The following is a 21,197-nucleotide window of genomic DNA, read 5'->3' as shown; positions in this document are numbered from 1 at the left end:
AATCTGGAGGGCGTTCCCTCATGTTTTCACCCACAAACACACTCAGACACCACAAACACCGGAGTCACACCGCTGCACTGTTTAATTTGTGCTCTGTGTATTTGATCTCCGGAGCAGCAGAGCTAAACATCACTGATATATGGGTGCACCCACTCTCCCTCTCTGCCTCACATGGACACACACATCGATCCACACACTCAGACAGACCGGTGAACCACTCTGCAGGTACAGATGTAATCTTAGAAATGGAGACAGTGAAGGTCATGAGCATGATTTCACAGCCTGGGTTTGTTATGTTTCCATCTCTGGCCTAAAAAACATGAAACTTATTCATAGTTTATATCACCAGAACTTCCTGTTGGTGATGTTTACATTTTTCTAAACAAGAATCCTTCCCTTTAGATCACAACCAGGATGAAAGCCTATAAAAGTACATACATATAAATGTGTTTTGATCAGGTCAGGTCAGTAATGCTGCAGTTTGAGTTGTAGGGTGAGAAATTCTTCCTCATCAGATTAAAGGTGACTGATATCATTCATACAGATGTGTAAAACCGTCTCTCCTTTCCTGAAGTTCACTGTCAAGCCCTGACACTGAATATGAACCTTCTCCTCCCCTTACCTCAGACCACTTTATCACCAGACTGTCAGGGTAAAAGTGTCCGGCTGTGAAAACAGAGACGTTATTACTAAGCTAGCGGTGTCAACAAGTTAGTGCTGGAGTTGTTAACATCGGTCCACGCACTTCGACCATATCAGAACAACCTCGACTAAACAAACGTGAATTAAAATACTCTGTGTTTACGTCAACTCACCGTTAATGAAATGTTGAAAGCTCAAAGACGTGTGGTTTTTGATCCTTGTTTTGTTCCCTTACCAGGGACAGCAGAGTGTCTAATATAATCAACCCACATCTCCTCCTTCCAAGATTTTCTTTCACAGATGGGATTCTGAAAAAGCAGAACCCGGGCTTGTCTCCCCATCATATAATTGAACAACAACTGTCAGGCAGTAGGAAGAAGACTTTCTTGCCCTCCAGGGGGGCGGCTCCAAAAGTGTGATGTCACATGAAAATTATGAATAGAGATTTCTGTGCAGAGCTGCGTGGCACGGGTTGTTTGGATGCAGATTTGGAGCCAAGGAGATTAAATGTAGTTTTTCAGAATCACCTGATAACGCTGATACTCCTAACTGGAGGCCTGAAGGTTTGTTTGCTGTGCGGCTACATTTTTAAAACTTGTACAAGAACTCCCGGAGTGTGAAAAGTTAAAGGTCGAGGTAATAGTTGTCTTTGCAGAACTGTAGTGCACCAGACTGCAGCTCGTGTGTCTTCTGGACACAATGAACAAACACAGAGATGCATGTTCAGACTCTCCAAAGCTGCAGTTCATGTCTGTCCTAGAATATCTGTAAACCGAGGCAACTCAAGCCTGACCGAGCTGACAGGTCAGGAAGCTGGGCGCTGCTCCGTCTGTAATGGAACTGCTCCTCTGGCCAATCAGGAAGGGGGGATTGGGAACAGAATGAAATGTTTAAGTCAAGCTTCTTTTTTACACAGACACACACAAACACACACACACACACACACACACACACACACACACTCACACTCACACTCACACGCCTACCCGTCGCCTAATGTCTGCTTTTAACTCGGCTTTACAAGCAGCACTTGGACTTGGGATTGGGGTCGATGGTGCATTGCAGAGTCCCTCAGAGGCAGAGATAGAGACCCTCCTCTCTGCCTCTGTGATCCCTCTGCAGGCTTTTGGAACCAGTTATCCATTACCCAGCCCACCAGTGTTCCCAGTACTGATACGCTACTCTGAGCCTTTGAAGTGAAGCTCTTTATGGGACCCTGCGTCTCTTGAGAGCTGCAGGCTGGTCATGCATTAACCTGGCGTATAATGAGCCCAGGTTATTAGAGTCCAGAGGAGGGGATTGATTAAGACTTGGGTGCAGACGTGACCTGATTGGTGATAACTGGAGGAAACTTTGAGAGAGGTGGGCGGTATTTATAAACCCAAACATTAGGAAAGCACTTCTTCTTCTTTATCTTCATTTATCACTTCAGATACAGAGGTTAAGATTATCTGTCTTCACTTATCTGATCATCTGAAGGGTCTCACCCACATGTCTCAGATCTCCAGGTGATCCAGGTCTTTCTAGATAGATCTGTGATTGCTCCATCAGGTAGTGTTTGGCAGTCCTCAGTCCACACTAATGACTTTGTTATCAGCAGAACTGAGATATGCACGTTATCTACAGATTTACAGACTGCTGAGATAACGCCCGATGAGGCGTCCACTACGTCCTGATTAAGGACACGATCCTTTTTTATCTCCGTCAGCTGTCTGAGAGAGAAAACATGTTTCAATGTTTTCATGTAGTTTGTCTTTAAGTCTGAAGCAACACCTCCTTATCTCGGTTTGACTCCTAACTGAAATGTTACCACATCATCAGGACTGGAGGGGATGAGACTTGACTGGACTATAAATCTTTGCCGGTGTAAATTGTTGGCACTTTTTCCATCGTTATGCGTGATTATTTCACTTCAAGTCTTTTATTTATTTGTTGTTATTTGTTTAGAGGAATGAAGGATTAAAGCCTGGTTTACACTTCTGCGCTGACCCCACGCCGTAGTGGCAGACGCCGTCATGAGCGCTACAAACACTATACGGACAACTGACTGTTTCACCTAGGGCTGGGCGATAATTCCATAACGATGATTATTCTGATATGATTTTTCTCAATAAATATAACAAATGTAACAAATGCTCGATCAAATCAATAGAAATAAACCTGTAATTACACCCCTCAACCACTGGAAAGGGAGGGGGCGCTTATGAGCCTTAGTAACCTTAAAGAGGAGAGCACAACTCAAAACAATACTCTACTAAACAGATACACAGACTATAATTTGATTTATCTTTGTTGTAAATGTAAATCAGATTATGCAAATTACCTCAACCTGAGAAAAAAAAGAATCTACTAACTAAAACTTCACAAAAATCTCATCATACACTAAAGACCTGCTTCCTGTTAGCACCGTCAGAAATGATGGATTCAAGAAGTTTATCAGAAAATTAAATCAAGATACAAGCTCACAGACCGTCTTCAACTTTCACTCAGGAGCAAAAATCTACCTTTAAATTTAAAGGAAATAATGATCCGATATTTTTTGTGATAATCATCGATGTCGACTGATATGAAATATTTTATCATGATAACATCGTTTTCAATATCTCCCAGCTCTACACAGAGGATTACTGATTTACAAAAACTGTGAGCTATTACAAAAATAGTAACCTCTTTCTGTTCAGAACAGCAGTCTGATTCACTTTCATTTAAAATACCTCTTATGATTCAAGTGCCCTCTAATGAGCTCTGTCATGCACACTGTCCTGAAATTAGAGAGAGAGTTTATATTGGTACGTCAGTGAAGATGAGCTGTGAGGTAAAGTTTGATTGATGCTCCACAAAAGTTATAAAATCAGGCTTGTTGACCGTTTGTGACCCTGGAAATGTGGGAGAAAGGTCAGAATGCTGCATGATGATAAATCATTGCGAGCACCTGATTGGAGGAAATGCTCGCCTTCTCTCTCTTGCTCTCTTCTCCACCCCATCCCTCTCTAGGAAGCGAATAAAGCATGTGCAGGATGACCGATAGCGCTGACAACAGAATCCTGCAGTGTGCACAAATCTGCTCAAACCTTCACACTGAAGGTTTAAAGAAGAGAAGGAGAGGGAGGGGAATCTTGTTCATCCTGTGACTGTGAGGATGTTTCATGCTTTTTGACGCCCATGCAGATATCCGTCTTTCAGCCTTTTTGTGATTTACTTGGAAAAGACGCCACAAGCTGAGCTGTTGCTTTCCTGTGCAGCGTTTTTGTGCTTGTTCTCTGGCAGACGCTTATGCTTTTCAACTTTTGTTTAAGTGCCATGCAGAACTTCCTCCTCTTTGGATCATCGTGGAGGGTTGTTGCCTTATTATTGCAAAGCTAAACCCAGATTGTCATTGATTGCAGTCGGCTGGAGAAGCAGCTGAGTCACTGCTTTTCATGAGAGGGGTAGTGTCTTTTCACAAAGCGGCAAAAAGTCGGCACAGATTCTCATGACCGAAGCCCAAAGTGTCTTTTATTATAGTTTTGGTGTTTTGATTGTCTCAAATGTCTCCACAGCAGCTTTTAATCTGTTGAGGCTTAATGATTCTGGCTCCATTGAGGCAGCAGGAATCTGTTTTGGTCCCACGTTTGGGTCTGTTGTGGATGCCACTTGGCAGCTCTGGTGTAAGATGATTTGCAATGCAGATCTTGTGTCACACACACACACACACGCACACACACACACACACACACACACACACAAGTGGTGCCTGCTGCTGAGTCACATGGCAGCGTCCTCCACTGTGCACGCTGTTCCCCTGCAGCTTCCTACCATTTTCTGAGCCCTTCCTTTGGTTTGTGTTCCAGCGATGATCCGTCACAGCTTCAGATGACACAGAGACAAAAGGAAACAGGAACTGAGAGCTTGTGAGAAAGACAGGGACGGTGTCAGAGATGAAACAAGGCCATGCTCTCCGCTCCGTCCCCTCCTGAATGTGTTTCTGCTCGCTGACGATCAGCTCGGCCTCTGCTCGCCGCTCTGCTACATCCTGTCTGCTATTTTTGGTGATTTTTTAATAACCTCCTCTGCAGGCTCCTGCTGGTCTTGCCTGGCAGAGCAGATAACATTCACCTCTCATTGCACCTCACACTACGCCTGTTCTCTATCTGACAGGGTTCAAGTGACATCCTTTGTTTATGGGACAATCCTGGAGCAATGAAAGCTGACATATTTTGACCACAGTGGTTACATAGCAATGCTTCAGAGATGTATCCATGCTACATCAGTACGACTGTGTTTACGTCTGAAAACATGAAGAAAACTTACTGTTTACATAAAGAGTCCACACTACACTGATGTTTTAGAGGCCCTTTAACAGAAACGCTGCCGTCCTCTTTTCAGGTATTACCTAGGGATGGGCATTTCAAGCCAAAATACTATTCAATAACCATTGACATCTATTGGAATATATATTTGCATAATGAACCATGAACATTTGGTGGAGAATGGACTGTTGAGGCTAATAACACCAAATAATACATCACTCTCCCCCGCTATCTGCTCCGTCTCAAGGTCCAATTCACAAAGCTTATAGAGCTCATGTAACGTGCACACACAGTTCTACAGCTCTGTGCAGTTTGCTCTTGCTTTGTGTCAGATTGTGGAGATGAGCTGTCAGCATCACCACTTTCTTCACTCAGAGGAGCAGCTCGTACACACAAAAACCAAACAAATACAGGTATCCCCGTTCTGCATAGTGACCGAGATTGTGTCCAAGTGTTTAGACAAAGTGCATTCTTTATTTGAGCTTTGGAGACCTCAGACAATTTAACTTGAACAATGTTTGTACAATGGATGTGTTTTGTAATGAGGTTCATTCATCTTTCAATTTACAATGTACTTTGTGATATAGAAAATAATCCACTGGAAACAGTGTTATGTATTCTGTCATATAACTGAATTCCAAAATATTAACTGTGCCTGCTTCAACAAGCTACAAACCAAGACATCTAAAGTTTATGATGCAGAATTTAAATGAAAAGAAAGAAATCCATGAGTAATTTATTTGGTTATACTCTGTGTCTATAGATATTATACTTTGAAAGAAGACGCTATTTATAGCTTGATTGGCCCCAGAACCGCACAGTGATCCTCCTATGTGGCCTTCATGCTGATTAAATTAAATAGTCCTGGTGTAGGTAATACGGGTTCATCCTGAGGAGACCATGAACATCCAAATTTTATAACAAAACATCAAGCACCGATTTCAAATTCTTCTGATGACACGTGAAAACTTTACCCTGCCTGTCACGCCAAATGAAGAGTCAGAGGATCATTACAGTCAGTCAGGTTCATCCTCTGAGAACCATGAATGTCTGTACCAACTTTCATCTCAATCTGTCCGATGTAAAACATTGAACTCATACAGAGAAATGTGCTGACGATGATTTTATTGGATATTTCTAGAGGTTATGCTTTCCGGCTGATTTCCTGAATACATCCTTCTGGGACCATGAATATCTGCTCAGATAGTCATCACATGTACCAAAGTTGTGTCTCCAAGCATGCTCATTAACTTCAGTCCTATTTACGCTGATCCTCCATAAAACCGTATCTCTGCAGAGCGTCCCTCAGGTCACCTGGTTCAGTCATGTCCTGAATGCTTGGCTCGGCTCCTAATGAATCTGCACGCTCTCTTCAGCGTGGCGGAAGTGGTCATTGTTTACTGAGGCCCAAGCTGATGGTGAAGGTCCAGCATCATTACCGTTAGCCTCAGGTGACCCGAAGAAGAATCACCTCATTGTTTGTCTCTGGAGTGCAAACGTGCTCTGTCACATCACGCAATCATATGCTACACTCTTTGGCTGTGAAGACTGTTGGAGAGCGTGAAACACACGGCTGTTAGCTAGAAAGTCAAGTCACGCCACGTTAGATATACTTCAGGAAATGACTGTGAAGCCATCATAAAAACTGCTCCATCAATAACTCTCCTGCCTAACTGTTAGACGTCTCTTGGGATTATTTACAAGTGCTTCATATCTCTCAAAACCAAAGCTAAAAGTCCAAAAACTATGACCTCTGAGAAAACTTGCAGACTTTGATTCCCTTTAATGACACGTAAACATGATTCTGATCATCTCTTCATGCACAGCGTGCCCACTCTGTCCTCACAGCGCTGGCTTGTTACAGACGGTGATAAATCACTGCAGCTAAGAGTTCCTGCTCCCTCATTATTGATCAGTTATCTGCTCAGATCAATGATGCCGGTCTCCAAATACCAACAAACACACAGCAGCTCGATATGGAGTCACCATGAACGTACGTCAGACGAGCCGCATGAGATCTGCATGCATCTGTGCTTCATGTGTGACGGCTACAGAGCAATGGAACTGATGGAGGAGGCTGGACCAGTGTGCAGCATTCGCAAGGACACAACAAGAGCGATGAGATCTTTGGCAGCGGAGTGTCCACTGTTAAAGGATTATTAAAGATCAGTTATAAGTCAGTGTTCTCAGTGAAACACGATGAAACTGGCAGCTGAGAAAGAGTAAGGTGTCACATGATGGTGTAGCAGGTGGAGAGAAGATAGATCACATGTTTCAGTTTAAAGCTGCATGCATGCACAAAGATGGCTGTCCTTTACATGCACGAAAAAATGCTAATGGTCAAAGTTTCACCCTGACTCTACTTGGACCGTTTCCTTTAAGCCTCCTGGTAACATTTCTGTAGCAGGAAATATTCCATGAGGAGACAAGAACAGTGAAGATGGTGATGATTAAGGTCAATCGTCTAACAGGGAAGACTTCAGGCTAGAGCTGGGCGAGTGACAGTGACTCTGCAGAGAGTGAACACACATCCAGCTCAGATCTGTGTGTCCCTCAGTGAAGGTCACCTCCGAAAAGTCAGCAGAAAATCACGATTCATATTCAGCTCTGGCTCTCATTATCTCAATGTTCACATTCAGAGACAAGAACAACTTTACAACAATAAAACAAACTTTAATTAACGTTTCTCTAAGCTCTTTAGCGCTTGTTGCAGTATTCGAATGTTGAGGACTTTGTGTAGGCTGCTGATAGCTGAGTAACAGAACTACATTTCCCTACGCTGGTCTTCAAGTGAACCTACACAGTGCACATTCAAGAGATGTCTCTGGCTACAACAGCAAATGTTTCACAGTGGTTGAAAAGAGGCGCAGTTGGCCTTGTCAGTATGAGCTTGGGATAAAATGATTACGTTACAGTGCATTGCAAAACAGTCCTGTTAGTCTTTCTTTCATAGTTCAATGTTTTTTGAATGTCTATTAGTTTCATAGCTTTTCTTTCGTAGTCAAAGCTTCACAGCTGAAAACTAAATACTACTTGAAGGGAGGTCTCAGATGTGCAGATACTCAACATTGAAACTCTGCTCAGTGCTCACTGGGTAGTTAAACCATGAGTTACAGGGAATCATAAAGATGACTCGCTGCATTAAACCTACCTGGAGACTTTTCAGAAATAGTCGAAGTCTTGGAGCTGAGAGTTTATAGTTGTTGATAGAATCATGCATTACTTTTCACTGCTTATATTTTCCATCCATCCATCTATCTATATTCCTCTGCTTATCTGGGTCGCGGGGGCAGCAGTCTCAGTAGGGAAGCCCAGACACTCCTTTCCGAGGCGTCCCCAGGCCAGCTGAGAGATATAATCTCGCCAGCATGTCCTGGGTCTTCCCTGTGGCCTCCTCCCAGACGTCCGGGAGGCATTCTGTCCAGATGCCCGAACCACCTCATCTGGCTCCTCTCGATGTGAAGGAGCAGTGGCCAGTGGCTCTACTTTGAGCCTCTCAAGGATGTCTGAGCTCCTTATCCTATCTCTGAGGCTGAGCCCGGACACCCTGCAGAGAAAGCTAATTTTGGTTGCTTGTATTCGCGATCTTGTTCTTTCGATCACTACCCACAGCTCATGATCATAGGTGAGGGTTGGAACGTAGACTGACCTGTAAACTGAGAGCTTTGCTGGCTCAGCTCTCTCTACACCACAACAGACCGGTACAGCGTCACTGTAGACGCTGCCCCGATTCACCTTGTCAATCTCGCACTCCCTCTTCTGCTCACTGTTGAACAAGACCTGAGATATTTAAACTCCTCCGCTTGGAGCAAAGACTCTCCTCCGACCTGGAGTGGAAAAGCCACCATTTTCCAACTGAGCACCATGGTTTATTTAAATTTAAAGATTAGTGAGCAATAAGTTATCTTGAAAAGTCATTGACTACAAATATGTAATGTATGCACCTTTTATTCCCCTGATGTCTTCAAAATTCAACTTTGTTTTAGGCATAACTCTTCTATACTTCCATTGAATGATCTACTTTCAGTCAAACAAGCATTAGAAATGATGTGTTTACTGTGTAGTTGGAAGGGGCACAGTTTTCAGAACAAGAGAGAACCACGTTTTAAAAATGGACATTCACTGTTACTTTTTCAAAGAAGGTGAAACGTGTAGATGAAGTTCTTTCCTGGCTTTGATTTTCTTTAACTTTGACTCATATTGATTTGTTTGTGTTGTTGTTGGAATTATTAATAAGTGGAGATAAGTAAATAAAAAACATTGGCTGCCGTTACGTGTACGAACCAAACTACCACGCCCCCTAGTGTTTAAGAAAGCAGGTGCAGCTGAGTATGCTGAATGAAACACTTTGTTTATCACTGAGCTGTCAAGGTGGAGCGTGTTGGGAGGACCAGAGAGACCGGGACACGCCCAGAGATCACCAGGAGGAGGTGTCGCTCTCTTTGAGTTGAACACACTTCTATTTATAACAGATAGCTGCAATACCTCAGAGAGAGAGAGAGAGAGAGAGGGGGAGAGAGAGAGAGAGACATAGGGAGTCATCTGACCTACAGCTCATTCCAGAGATAGTGACGGACAGAGCGCTCACTCTGTGCTCACTGCTATCATTACACAGAGTGTGCAGAGGATGTGTTGCAACACTGTCAGAGGACTCTGAAGACTTTTTCTTTACTCTCTTTTATTGAAGGACTTACATTTATTTCACTTTTTGGAAATCAGCAGAGTGACCATGCCAGAGGAGAAAGGTAAAATGAACTGTAGTAACCCTTGCTGTGCTATTTGTGGTGTGTTCACCTGTGAGCAGAGAGGGTGTAGATAATGATTTGCTTGATGTAACCATTAGTCATTTCAGCCACATCTTAAGTAGCTCTAATTATACCTCAGTTAAAGTAATAAACTCATTCAGAGGTTCAGCTCACACAGAGGGAGTGTGTTTGTGTTGACAGCATGTTTTTGTAGTTTACCTACAGGCCTCCTATTATGTAACAGAACAGAGCCATAGAGCACTTTCTCTTTGAATGTGGTGAGACAACAACACGCGTGTGTGGAAGCAGGCTGACGGCTGCAGGTTCATGTTCTGCCTGCCTGCTTCATCCCTGGCAACAGCCGTGTTGTGTTGGTCCCCTGCCTGCCTCCCTCACGCCGGGAGCTTGGCCCATTTGGGCAGCGTTCAGAGGGGTGAGGAGCAGTTGCTGAGGAGAAATCCCGATGATATGACTACAGTGATTTACTGAGTGTGTTCGGTGTTGTGTAATAGGGTTGTGTGACCTTTCGGGGCTTTAGCATCTTCTATCGTTGTTTACTTTTGGTTTAGGGATTACGTGTTTGAACAAATGTTCTTTTGATGTTCCTAAGCTGACTTATTTTAATGTGTTTCACTCTGAGAGACATATTTGTTTTATTTCATATCTGATTATACATTTATTGTATTTAGGGTACTACTACCAGGAGGAATATTATTAGGGCTTCAAATAACTTGTGTTTATTGATCTGCAAATTATTTTCACTGTGCAATGAAGTCTTAGTCATTTTGTTGTTTATTTTTAAGTTGCACTTTTGGGTATTTTTTGCCTTTATTTGATTGGACAGCTGAAGACAGACAGGAAATGCAAGGTGCAGAGAGCGGGGGAAGATGTGCAGCATATGGTTGAAGCAGGGAGTCGACAGCTAGCCTCTGCACATGGGGGGCACATGATTAAACCGCTTGGCCAACGGCGCCCCCCTAGAGACTTTTCAAAGAGAACATATGTATCGTCAAAACTTTAATTATGAAGCAGCAAATGTTTCACATTTTTGTTCAAAAATTAAGGGAAGGAATTTCTAATCAACACATTTTGGGATGAAAATAGAGAGATGAATAAACTCAGTCCTTAATGATTTAAGTTTTTGATATTTTACATGAAACTCTCCTGAGTGAGAGCTCAGCACACAACCCCCAAACTCCAATCGATTTTGAAAGAGTTCTATTCAGTGTTCTTACTGTCTTTAAACACAAATCCAGTTTGTCGTTTAGAGGAGGTATACTGTATACCAGGAGGAATACTGTTAGGGCTGCAAAAACATGCAGATTGGTTCAGTTCCAACTTATTTTTATAGTCTCATTTGTAGACTTTGTCGTAAAGCACTGCAGAAATTCTGTTTCAGTAATCCCTCTGTGCAAATGATCAGCCTTTAGATTACTTTTGTTGTCCAACCTGTCGTTTGAAACTAAAAAACTTTTTATTGAATGACAAACAAAGCCACAATAATGAAGCCAATACCCCTCATTTAATCAGAGCAGCACACAGTCCCCAAAGCCTCTGTACAGATGGCTGGAAAAATAAAGGTTTTATCTTTGAATGGCTTTATTCAGTGTTTCATCATTCATCATTGGTTTATTTTCAAGAATAGGAGGCCTTTTTTTTATTCCACTTCCTGAAAAACTTGTAAACAATGAGAGTCGTCCCAACTCCTGATTTTAACTCCAGACTTCAGGATGCAAACCATTGCTGCGAGTTAGCGACCAGGCTTCATATAGCCTTCGGAGTTTCCACCACTGCGTCCTCGTTAAAAGTAGCCTCACTGTTTGTCCTCATAAACACACCACAAGTATTTCCTCTCGTCTCTGGCGTCTGGTCCGGTACAGCCTTGTTAAAGCCGATCCAGTGGGAAGTTAATGGCAGAGTCTGAATGTGGGGCCATTACTGTGTTTGTACGGAGTAGCAGGTAGGCGTGTACGCTGAGCCACAATGTGATGAAGCTCCTGAAGTTTGGTGGGGAGGACATTCAACACACACACACACACAAGGGCCACGTGCTAACACACACATACTGTACATTGAGGGATGGGACAGAAATATGTTCACGTATGAGGGCCTGACTCTTCAATACGCAGCCCTGCTTTGATTAAATTAAATTAAGACCAACAGTGAAAGTGTTTTAAATGTATGTTATTTATTATGAGACCACAGAGTCGTGCACACTCTCACAAACATACACAAACACACACACCACTTTATGCCATGCCTCAGTCTCAGCCAAGGACGGTGTATCCTAAGTGTGTGATGTAATGCCTGGCGTGTTGTCAGCAGTCACAGCGACGCCCGTCACTATTCTGGACCTGCCAGTAAACAAACTATCCGTGTGTCACTTTACCTCCCTAACCCTGCTCACATTTGAATATCATGAGGTCTTAGTCATTAAAATCACCGGCATGATCACCCAAATTTTCTGGATTCTTTCAAAGTATCCTCAGATGAACTTTAACCCTCCGTTTATTTGTCACTTAAAAGAAATCCCACGCTAAGACCAAAACCAATGCTGCTTTAGTCCTTCTTGTCACGCTCTCTTACTCTCTTTCCTGCTCGCTGCACTCCACCCAAAATCCACTGGTTCTTTTAAAAGACAGGAAGTTCCTCAACCCCTTAGTCATTACAGGTTTTAGTGACTTCATGCATGTTAACTAAAATGCAGCAGAGCTGACTGATGTGATTTTAGCTTTTGTGCAACAATGGAGTTATATTTATACGTCAGGCTTTGGATACACACAGTACGTGTTGGTAGGATACTCATATTGTTTGGGTCTTTCACAGGATTTGGCTATACTAAGAAAAACAAGACATAATAGAAGCCTTATCCTTTACCAGAATAAAACATGTTGAAGCAGCAGTTTGTTTTCATGCACCACATTTGGATCCTTGGTGTTCCCTTTAAGTCTGGAGCTTTTGGTTTCTATGGTAGAAACATGAACCCAGGTTTGACTCATAACTGTTATTCTATAATTGTCTGTTGATATAGATACAGGACTTTTTGCAGGGCTCATAGTGTAAGCTTAAAAAGTTGCCTTTGACGCATCCAGTAGACAAAGAGCTACGCTAACTTTAAGGTTATTCAGATTGAGTCAACCTGGTGTATTTAAGTCGAACATTTACTCTCTTGTAAGCTCAGTTTTTGGTCTCCACCAGCTCCTGAGAGAAGTATCTGCTCTATCACTTTGTGTCGCTCCACTTTAACAACTAGATGCAAATATTGTCTCCCTGATTTCTTGTGCTTGGAAAGTATAACAGAATTTACATACCATTTGTTTTGGATTATTACACCATGCGCTATGACACAACATGTTACGCTACGAAAAGCTGCCACAAGCTACAACAAGGCACAGCGCCCGACGACACGTTATGCTACCACACATCAGGTACTTTGCCGTGGCACGTTAAGCAACGACAGGACATGGGGCCAACACAATGACACGTTACACAACCACACCACACTTGAACGACACCAAGTGCAACAACCCGACACGTTATGCTACGACACTTTATGCAACACTTCTACATCACGCAAAACGTCATGACACGCTACACTACGAAGAGATACCACAAGCTATGACACAGCACCACGCCTGACAACACGTTACGCTATAACACTTCATCACGCGCTTTAACATTCCTTGTTAGGCCAACAACTGACAGGTTACGCAACCACACCCCGCTGGAACGACACTAAGTGCAACAACCCGACACGTTATGCTACGACACGACACGTTATACAATGCTTCTACATCACCCGCAACGTTATGGCACGTTAGCTACATCAAGACATCCGGCACTACGATACGACTCAACACGCTACAACAAGATACTGTGCACACACACGACACGTTATTCTACAACACGACACGTTATACAACGCTTCTACACCAAGTGCAAATTTGTGACACGCTACGCATCAAAAAGATACCACAAGCTACATCAAGACATCCCACACCACGACACAACACTTTACTCTACAACACCAATATGCAATCCGTACAATATCCAACTATAAGTTGTCTAGAAAAACATCACATCATCACCATAGAATCGATTTGAGACAATATGATACGATATGTTATGATGCACTTCATCAGTCCCTTTGGAAACTGTGTCTTTAACCCAAGTGCTGCAGTAAGTTTGTGAGAGCTGTAAAGACACGTATAACACCTCCTCCCTCTTTCAGCATCTCTCATGATCATCTGACCTCTCTGAGTACTGCTGCTTTAAAACAATACTATTTTTAATGGCACTTAATGCCTTTCTATTACATAACCCTTTTACTATTCCTCCTGTAGTGGCTGAATCATCAGCAGTCTGAGTAACCGGGGTCACTCTGTCCTCACTTAGGGGCTGTATAATGTGTCTTTGTGCTCTTCAGGGCAGAGCTGATGTTGAAAAATGCTCAGTGTGTTGCTGTTGTAGCGTCCTCTCTCCTCTAGGGGATAACCCTGCTCGGCCTGTGCCAGAGATTCTGCACCAAACAGCTGACACAATCATTTCCACAGAGCCTCTATTCATGAGTCATGCTGCTTCTCTCCGGCTCCAAGTGAATGGCCTGCAAAACACACACACACACACACACACACACACACACACACACACACACACACACACACACACACACACATGCACACACACACACACACACACACACACACACACACACACACACACACACACACACACACACACACACAAACGCTGTCTCTCTGCTCTTCTCTCCCTCACAATCAGCCTCACCGGTCAGACACAGTTATTAGATTAGCATCCTTCACACCTACATTAATACACACACAAGCACGCGCACACACACGCTCAGCTGGGCCATGATTTTCTGCTGCATCACTGTCTCTGCCACGGTCACATGATCTTCTACTATTAGACAGCACTTCTGCACAGACAGCCTATTGATCAGAGCCGCACAGCACCTCTCCTTCCTTTTCTTTGGATGTTTCCATTTCAGTCTCCATCTTTCCAGAAATTATCTCACTCCCTGTCCTGCTACCTATTCTGCCCTTTTCTGTTTTTTCTGCTTGTGTTCATCTACCGATTTCATCTAAACTTAACCCTTTCTACACTGAAATCACTCAATGAAGCTGCAAAAAAACGGAGCGCAGCGGGGCCCAAATGTACAGCCAAGACTAGACACACGAAGACTACGTAAACAAACTGCATAGTCACACTTTAAGTTAATTGGCAGGATCCTGTTGGAGTTTTGACACAGCACAGTTGAAACCAAGAGGGGATCATATGATGTTTACTCATTGGATCTCAGAGGCTTTTAACTTGAGGCTGCAGTCGAGCCGGCTGCAGGAACACGTGGGATCATATCTGTAGGCAGTGTTTGCCGTCCACATGGAGGAAATATTCACTCAGGAATCTGTCGCAGGAATGGCAGGGATCATAAGTTTCCACACAAAGAACATATTCACTCAGGAGCACACTAGATGCTACTATTGAGATTACACCTGATACAATTCAGTGCTGCTCTGGATGCTGGTGTTGTGGTTGTTGCAGCAGCAGCGCCAAACTTAATTTATTCCCTACATGCATCTGTTTAGAAGACATACCCTCGTCTTTTTAAGGACAGAGCCTACAAGGGTGTGCGGGTGTCATTTGCAGGAGAGGTCGTAGGTCAGCTTTCTGTAGTAGTTAACCTCAGGGTCAAAGATAAAATGCAGCTGGGGTCAGGTTGCAAGCGTGACTGCACAGGTGGACGTCAGAGCTTCAAGGAGAGCAGGAGAAGTCATCATTGGAGCTTTCACTGTACCTGAATAAGTTTGATAATTCCTCCCAAGTTGTAGTGGACTCTGCAGTCTGTAACACAGGACTCATATTCAGTAAACTTGGCTAAAAGGCTCAGTTCGTGTCTTTTTCTTGGCATGCAGAGAGGGTGAGATAATGGAGGGAGTTTTCTGTTGGGATGGCAGACAGGAAACTCTTGCACGGTGAAGTAATGGCTACACAAAGGTGAAGCCAGGTGTGAGCAGGCTCTTAAACACTCTCCATGTGTTGTTAAGTGTATTATCCAGGCTGTAACACCATGCGAGGAAGTGAACACAGCCATTGAAATACCTTAGAGTCTTGAATTTACTTCAACAGGCCTTTAATAGGTTGCATGTTGTCTCTGAAATCTGCTGTGATTCACTTTGTGTCAGGAATATGAAACTCTAGGAAGATGTATTGAACAAGACTTGATGGAAGTTGCACAAATCAAAGAGAGGATGTTATAAATAACATTTCTTTGTTTAGGGAATATACAAACAAGAGTAGCAGAAGTAACGTAAGAACTTTCCTTCAAATTCAGATGCAAGATTTGTATTGTTTAACCACCTCATGATGTATTTTCTTTCCTACTAGACAGCCCAGACTGCATACCCATATTGGGCCCAGCTAATTTTGTCCTCACTGTCTGTAGAGGCCCCTCATTGGTTAGTACAGTTGACATTATTAAGAGCCTTTAATGGGGCCAAAACAGAGAGGATGTGGGTTGAATTTGGCCCACTTGGGACCCACCTTGTACCCATGATCATTCCCTAAATGGTTCACCAATTTCTCTCATACATATTCATCTGGATTGATGATTTGGCCTCCAAAACAAACCCACTTTCGCAGCCATTAAGGCCCAATGAGGTCCCTCTTAAATGTGTCTAGTCGAACTCAACATATTCCAATTTAAGCTACAGAACCGATGGCTATCATTGGCTGTCTTCGGGTCATGCTCCAGGCTATGAGACCTTCTTAAAGGTTCCTAAGAGAAGTCTACATCAGATTCATGAGTGCTTCTCTGAAGCTTGTCCTTGATGTTACTAATTAGCATAGATATACACCCCTTAAATGTCCATATAAGGGCATGACACTACAGGGCCACTCAGAAATCACACAGGCTCGAGAGAGGAAGAGCAAGGACATCAAGAGAGAAAAATTATATTTAATTGATTCTGGACTGTACTCCGGGTAAAAAGTTGATCGAGTTGATCTGAAACAGAGGCAGTGCTGCTGGAGGTGAAACACAAACAAGATGAATATTTTATTGCCTCAGTAGTGAATATAAACAAATATATTTGCTGATATAACTTCATCAGAAATGCCGCACTGTAACCAGAAAAAAAAGCACAGCAGAAGTGTTTCTGAGACAGACTTTTCTTAACTCTTACGGCCAAATTCCACTAGATCAGGTCTGTTCCCGATCCGTCACAGCACCGGATCTGACCGGTTTCTCTTCTAATCATTATGTTAACTTCCACTGGATCCACTCAGTTGCGTTCCGGCTGCGTCTCTGATCTTGCAGGTCAGAGCCCTTCAGATCAGATACCCTCCGGATGCTGTAGCACGATGCATCAATCTCAACAGAGCAGATGGAGTGGGACAGGAAGTAAGGCACCAAAACAAAATGAAAACATCTGGTTAATTTTCAGAATAAAACACTCTGTGTTATCAACAGATCGTATTTCACTTAACTACAACAACAAACCGTCATGATGAGCGGAGCCAGGCGTGGAGTCAACAGGTCAGAGGTTTTCAGAGGACCATAAAGACAACAAGAATGAGAAAGGAGGAGGAGAATCCTTGATTCAGTAATTACCGCGGGAAAACCTTGGTCACATGGTCTCGGACCCCGGTCTGTCTCCATCTGTCCGACGGTCCAGCTGGAGACGGATCGCACACGGTTCTAGTGGAAGTACCGTGTTAGCCCAATAATTGATACGATGAGACATTCTGATCAGATTTGAATATTATTTTTTAAATTCTGCGTATTACATATTCATAATTTAACATTTTGTAGTTTAAAATAAACATTATCGAAATCAAAGTTGATTAAATCATGTACTTACGAAAGTCTTAATGATATAAAGGTGCTAAATATATGTTAACATGTCAGCTGTCAAAAGTGCGTCAGAGAGCTCTTCAGTGTTATTGGATTTAGTTCTTAGCTATGAACAAATCCCAGATAAGAAAACTATGGTGAATGTCAGAATCATCTTAAAAACTTTGTATTAACAATTTGTTCTCATGAATGGTCGATGAATGAGACTTAGTGTTTGTAATCCAGAGAATAGCTTTGCAGCAAATTCTTTAGCAACTAGCCGAACACTACAACAGTTCCATTTTCCAAACCTCACTGCTTACGAGTGAAATAGCTTGACGACACTCAGCAGCTTTCTCTGGGTAATGCACTATACAAATGTGCTGTATCAACACTTCAATGATCCATCATGCAACTGTTTTAAAAGTGCTGTGTGTTTATTCATGTTTACCAGCCTCCCTCCAATGGTATCATCATCTTTATAATTTGACCTCCTGCACTGAGGCTGAAGCTTTCCCACAAAAACAACAACATAAACACTTTGTATGTTTATGTGTTCCTCTGTTTAAAAAAAGTGAGAGTCTCCAAGGTCACCAGCTCGTCCACCAACAAACTCTCCTGCTGTGGTAATGTGAGCATTTTGATCCCCTGCCCGCCCCCGCCGCCTCTGCAGATGGTTCACAGCAGGAATGTTGCAGAGCACCACGGGATCCCGGCGAGTTTAGGGAACACTCTATTTTTAGGAGGTGCAGGAGCACGGCTTCTTGAAAAGGCATTTGAGATAGAACTGTGTGTGTGTTCCCGAGTAGTGACCCGGGGCGATGTGATTACATGTACCTGAAGAGCTCTCTCATGTTGGAGCGTTCACTTCTGTTTTCAAGAGAGAATTTGGAGGGGTTCTCAGTGTCGGCTCAGTCTTGGAGCTGCAGGACTGAGCTGCATTTAAAGAAGTAGTTTATGATTGATCCCCTCCTGCGTTGTAGAGATGTCCCGTACCTTCAGGGCGTAGCAGCATGCCCATGTTGGGGCACTCGTCTGGTCCACGTGTGCAGGTTGTCCGTGTGTGTTCCCAGAGGCTTCCAGTGGTGTGACTGTACGTATCACAGACATGTAGTGTTGCATTGCTCAGATAGCTGCCTGCCCGGCTGCGACCTTTGGGACAACGGCCTCAGTGGTGGCTGTCAGCCAGAGAACAGACTCCGGGAAGGCTGATTGATGATATGGACAACTGGGGCTGGAGGAGACCGGGCAGAGCGAGGAAGGGGGGCGACTCTATGTGCTGCTGTGTCGCACACAGTTACTCTCTGTCCTCAGTCATAGAGAGGAAGCTTACACTGCCTGATGTCACCCATGTCTGACTGAATTATTTCCACTCCTTACTTCCTCTTCTCTCTTTTAAAAAGCTTTCTTTTTCTATTATTTTCTTCTTTTCAGCAGATTTATTTATGAGCTCAGAAAAGCTGGAGCATGAAGTCTGAACCTTCGACCTCCATGAACTATCAGTGCTGCTTGCAGTGACGTGAAGTACGCCATGACCTCATTTTAAAACAGCATTTTCACATTAGATTAAATCTGTCCCAATGAGTGATTTAGGATCATGTAAAAGCTATTCTCTTTCTTTAACTCAATGCAATAAAAAGCATTGAAATGACCACTCTAAACTGCTAAACACGAGCTAGCAGGGTCAGAAAGGGCAGCAGCACGTGTGATTATTTATTCATGTTGAGGTAAGAGCTGCAAGTCGATGCTGAGGCTGTTGTTCTGTTGTTGTTATCTTCAGAGAAGAATCACAGGATGAGGGGAGACACATTAAGGAAGGACACTTGCTCAGAGATAAGACACTATCAGGGAGCACTTTGGGTGTCAGATGTACACAAAAAAACAACCCTGCAAAGAGCCTTTCCAAAAAAGGGAGCTTTCTGCAAGGTCTTCATTTTAGGGTGTCCTAAGTCATGTGTCATAGACATAAGAAACGTCTTTGTCTATTGAAAGATGAGCCTCTGATTTTGAGTTAATTTGGGTACCAGTTGACTTTTATAATTTCAATGTTATAATCTAATGACCCGGGCCTAATTGTTCAAAGGGTTTTAATCTTGATAGAAATAGTCTTGAGTTGTAAGTCCACCTTTTTGCTGTCTTGGTTCAGGTGGTTCAGCTAAGTTTGTCTCGTTTTTTTCAACCAAAAACTTCATTTAATCAACCTGATCATTATCCAGATTTCAAGATTACTAGATCTGGAATAACCATTATTGAAATGAGATTTTATATTGCATTCTGCATCTACACTGGACACCGATATCCACACAAACTGGAAGACCCTCAGTGGGGATGGTCAGAAGCGACTAATATCCAAGTTGTTAAAACAGAAATTCAACAAACAAAGTTCAAACCAACAAACTGACTAGTCTAAAGGTAAAAAAAGACTCAGAAAACAGTCAAACTTGAGCACAATATATGTAACTCGGCTAAACACAGGATCGCTGCGTCCATGAACATGTCTACCACTAGCAGAGCTATGTCCAGCATACTTCAGTCCTCCTTGCAGATTAACGTCCTCATGCCTGTGCTGGTTCCTCATTGCTCTGGTGGAGTGGTTATATGTCAGTTTAACCAGACACAGACTACATACAACTTTATCTCCATTTACTAGATCAACATACTGACAAACCACGCCGTGCTACCAGATGACATCTGTCACCTGTGCTCCTTTACATCCAGGTAGTAGAGCTTTAGAACATTATCACCCGAGCTACAGCTACAGGTAGTGGAGGGAGGCTGTGATACAACATAATATGTTGGTCATTTATGTATTATTTATCTACTGTGTCTCTTAAATAACTCATCATTCAAAAATTGGTAATTTGAAAAAAAAGTCTTGATTACTTAAATCTGTTAAGAAAAATGTTGTATTAATTGACAAATTCAAACCTTTCGGTAATCTAGCCTTAATCAAGATTAATCCAGATTTTGGGGGATACATTTTTACCCCTCAAAAGTTTTGAACAACACAAACTGGAGGTGTTATTACCTGATCTAATTTCAAAACCCTTTTTATTCTTTCCAATTCAACAGCTCTTAGTATCAACATTTGATCGCTTTAATGAGGTTACTTTTGAACAACCACACACAGATGATTTACGGGCAGTTTGAAATAAGAGTGACAGGCTGAAGCAGGAAAACTTCAGTTTGATGCAACTGATGGACAGCAGTGACCCCCCTCTCCTCACTGATTTTGTCCTCTGAACTAAAGGTCCACACTGACGGGCTGATTAAGATCACAACCCAAATTTTGTGGAATCCCACAGCGCTGAAAACACAGATCACTTCCCCGCCATGAACCCTGAGAATGACATGAAGCAGTTAAAGATGGATCGAGTAGACCACTCATCATTCACTTTGTCAGCCAGCAGTATTAACTATAAACAGCAGACAGCTCCCTGCTCCTCCTGTGACAGATTATTGGACTCTTATCACAGACCACTACGACTCACTTGCTCACTGGCAGCCTGAAAGTCTGGAACAACGTGCTGGATTTACATCTGACCCCAAAGATCATCTCATGCCCCCCGCCCTCCTCTATTTGCTGTTTGAAGAGGAAGTGCAGACACTGGATCCCTCCCAACAGGTGCAAGGGTGCAGCAAAGCACGCTGGGTCAGACCAGGAGG

The 21,197-nt window shown here is 43.0% G+C and overlaps 1 protein-coding gene across 5 annotated transcripts in view; it reads left to right on the top strand.

Annotated features, from left to right (window-relative positions):
• Nucleotides 1–21,197, top strand: part of ablim2 (actin binding LIM protein family, member 2) — a 111,342-nt gene that overhangs the window by 19,686 nt on the left and 70,459 nt on the right. For 2 of the 5 annotated variants that reach the window (XM_034677039.1, XM_034677037.1), the window contains exon 1: nt 9,488–9,676. The exons of the other annotated variants lie outside the window; for them this stretch is intronic. In XM_034677039.1, coding sequence (XP_034532930.1) covers nt 9,661–9,676 — 16 coding nt within the window. In that variant the 5' untranslated portion in view covers nt 9,488–9,660. Of the gene's footprint in view, nt 1–9,487; nt 9,677–21,197 lie in introns of those variants that run through there. 5 annotated transcript variants of the gene reach the window in all.

Source organism: Notolabrus celidotus, chromosome 23 (genome assembly GCF_009762535.1).
Source record: "Notolabrus celidotus isolate fNotCel1 chromosome 23, fNotCel1.pri, whole genome shotgun sequence".
NCBI classification, from domain to species: domain Eukaryota; kingdom Metazoa; phylum Chordata; class Actinopteri; order Labriformes; family Labridae; genus Notolabrus; species Notolabrus celidotus.
Note: the sequence above shows the minus strand (reverse complement) of the source record. Positions and strands in the feature narration are given on the sequence as shown.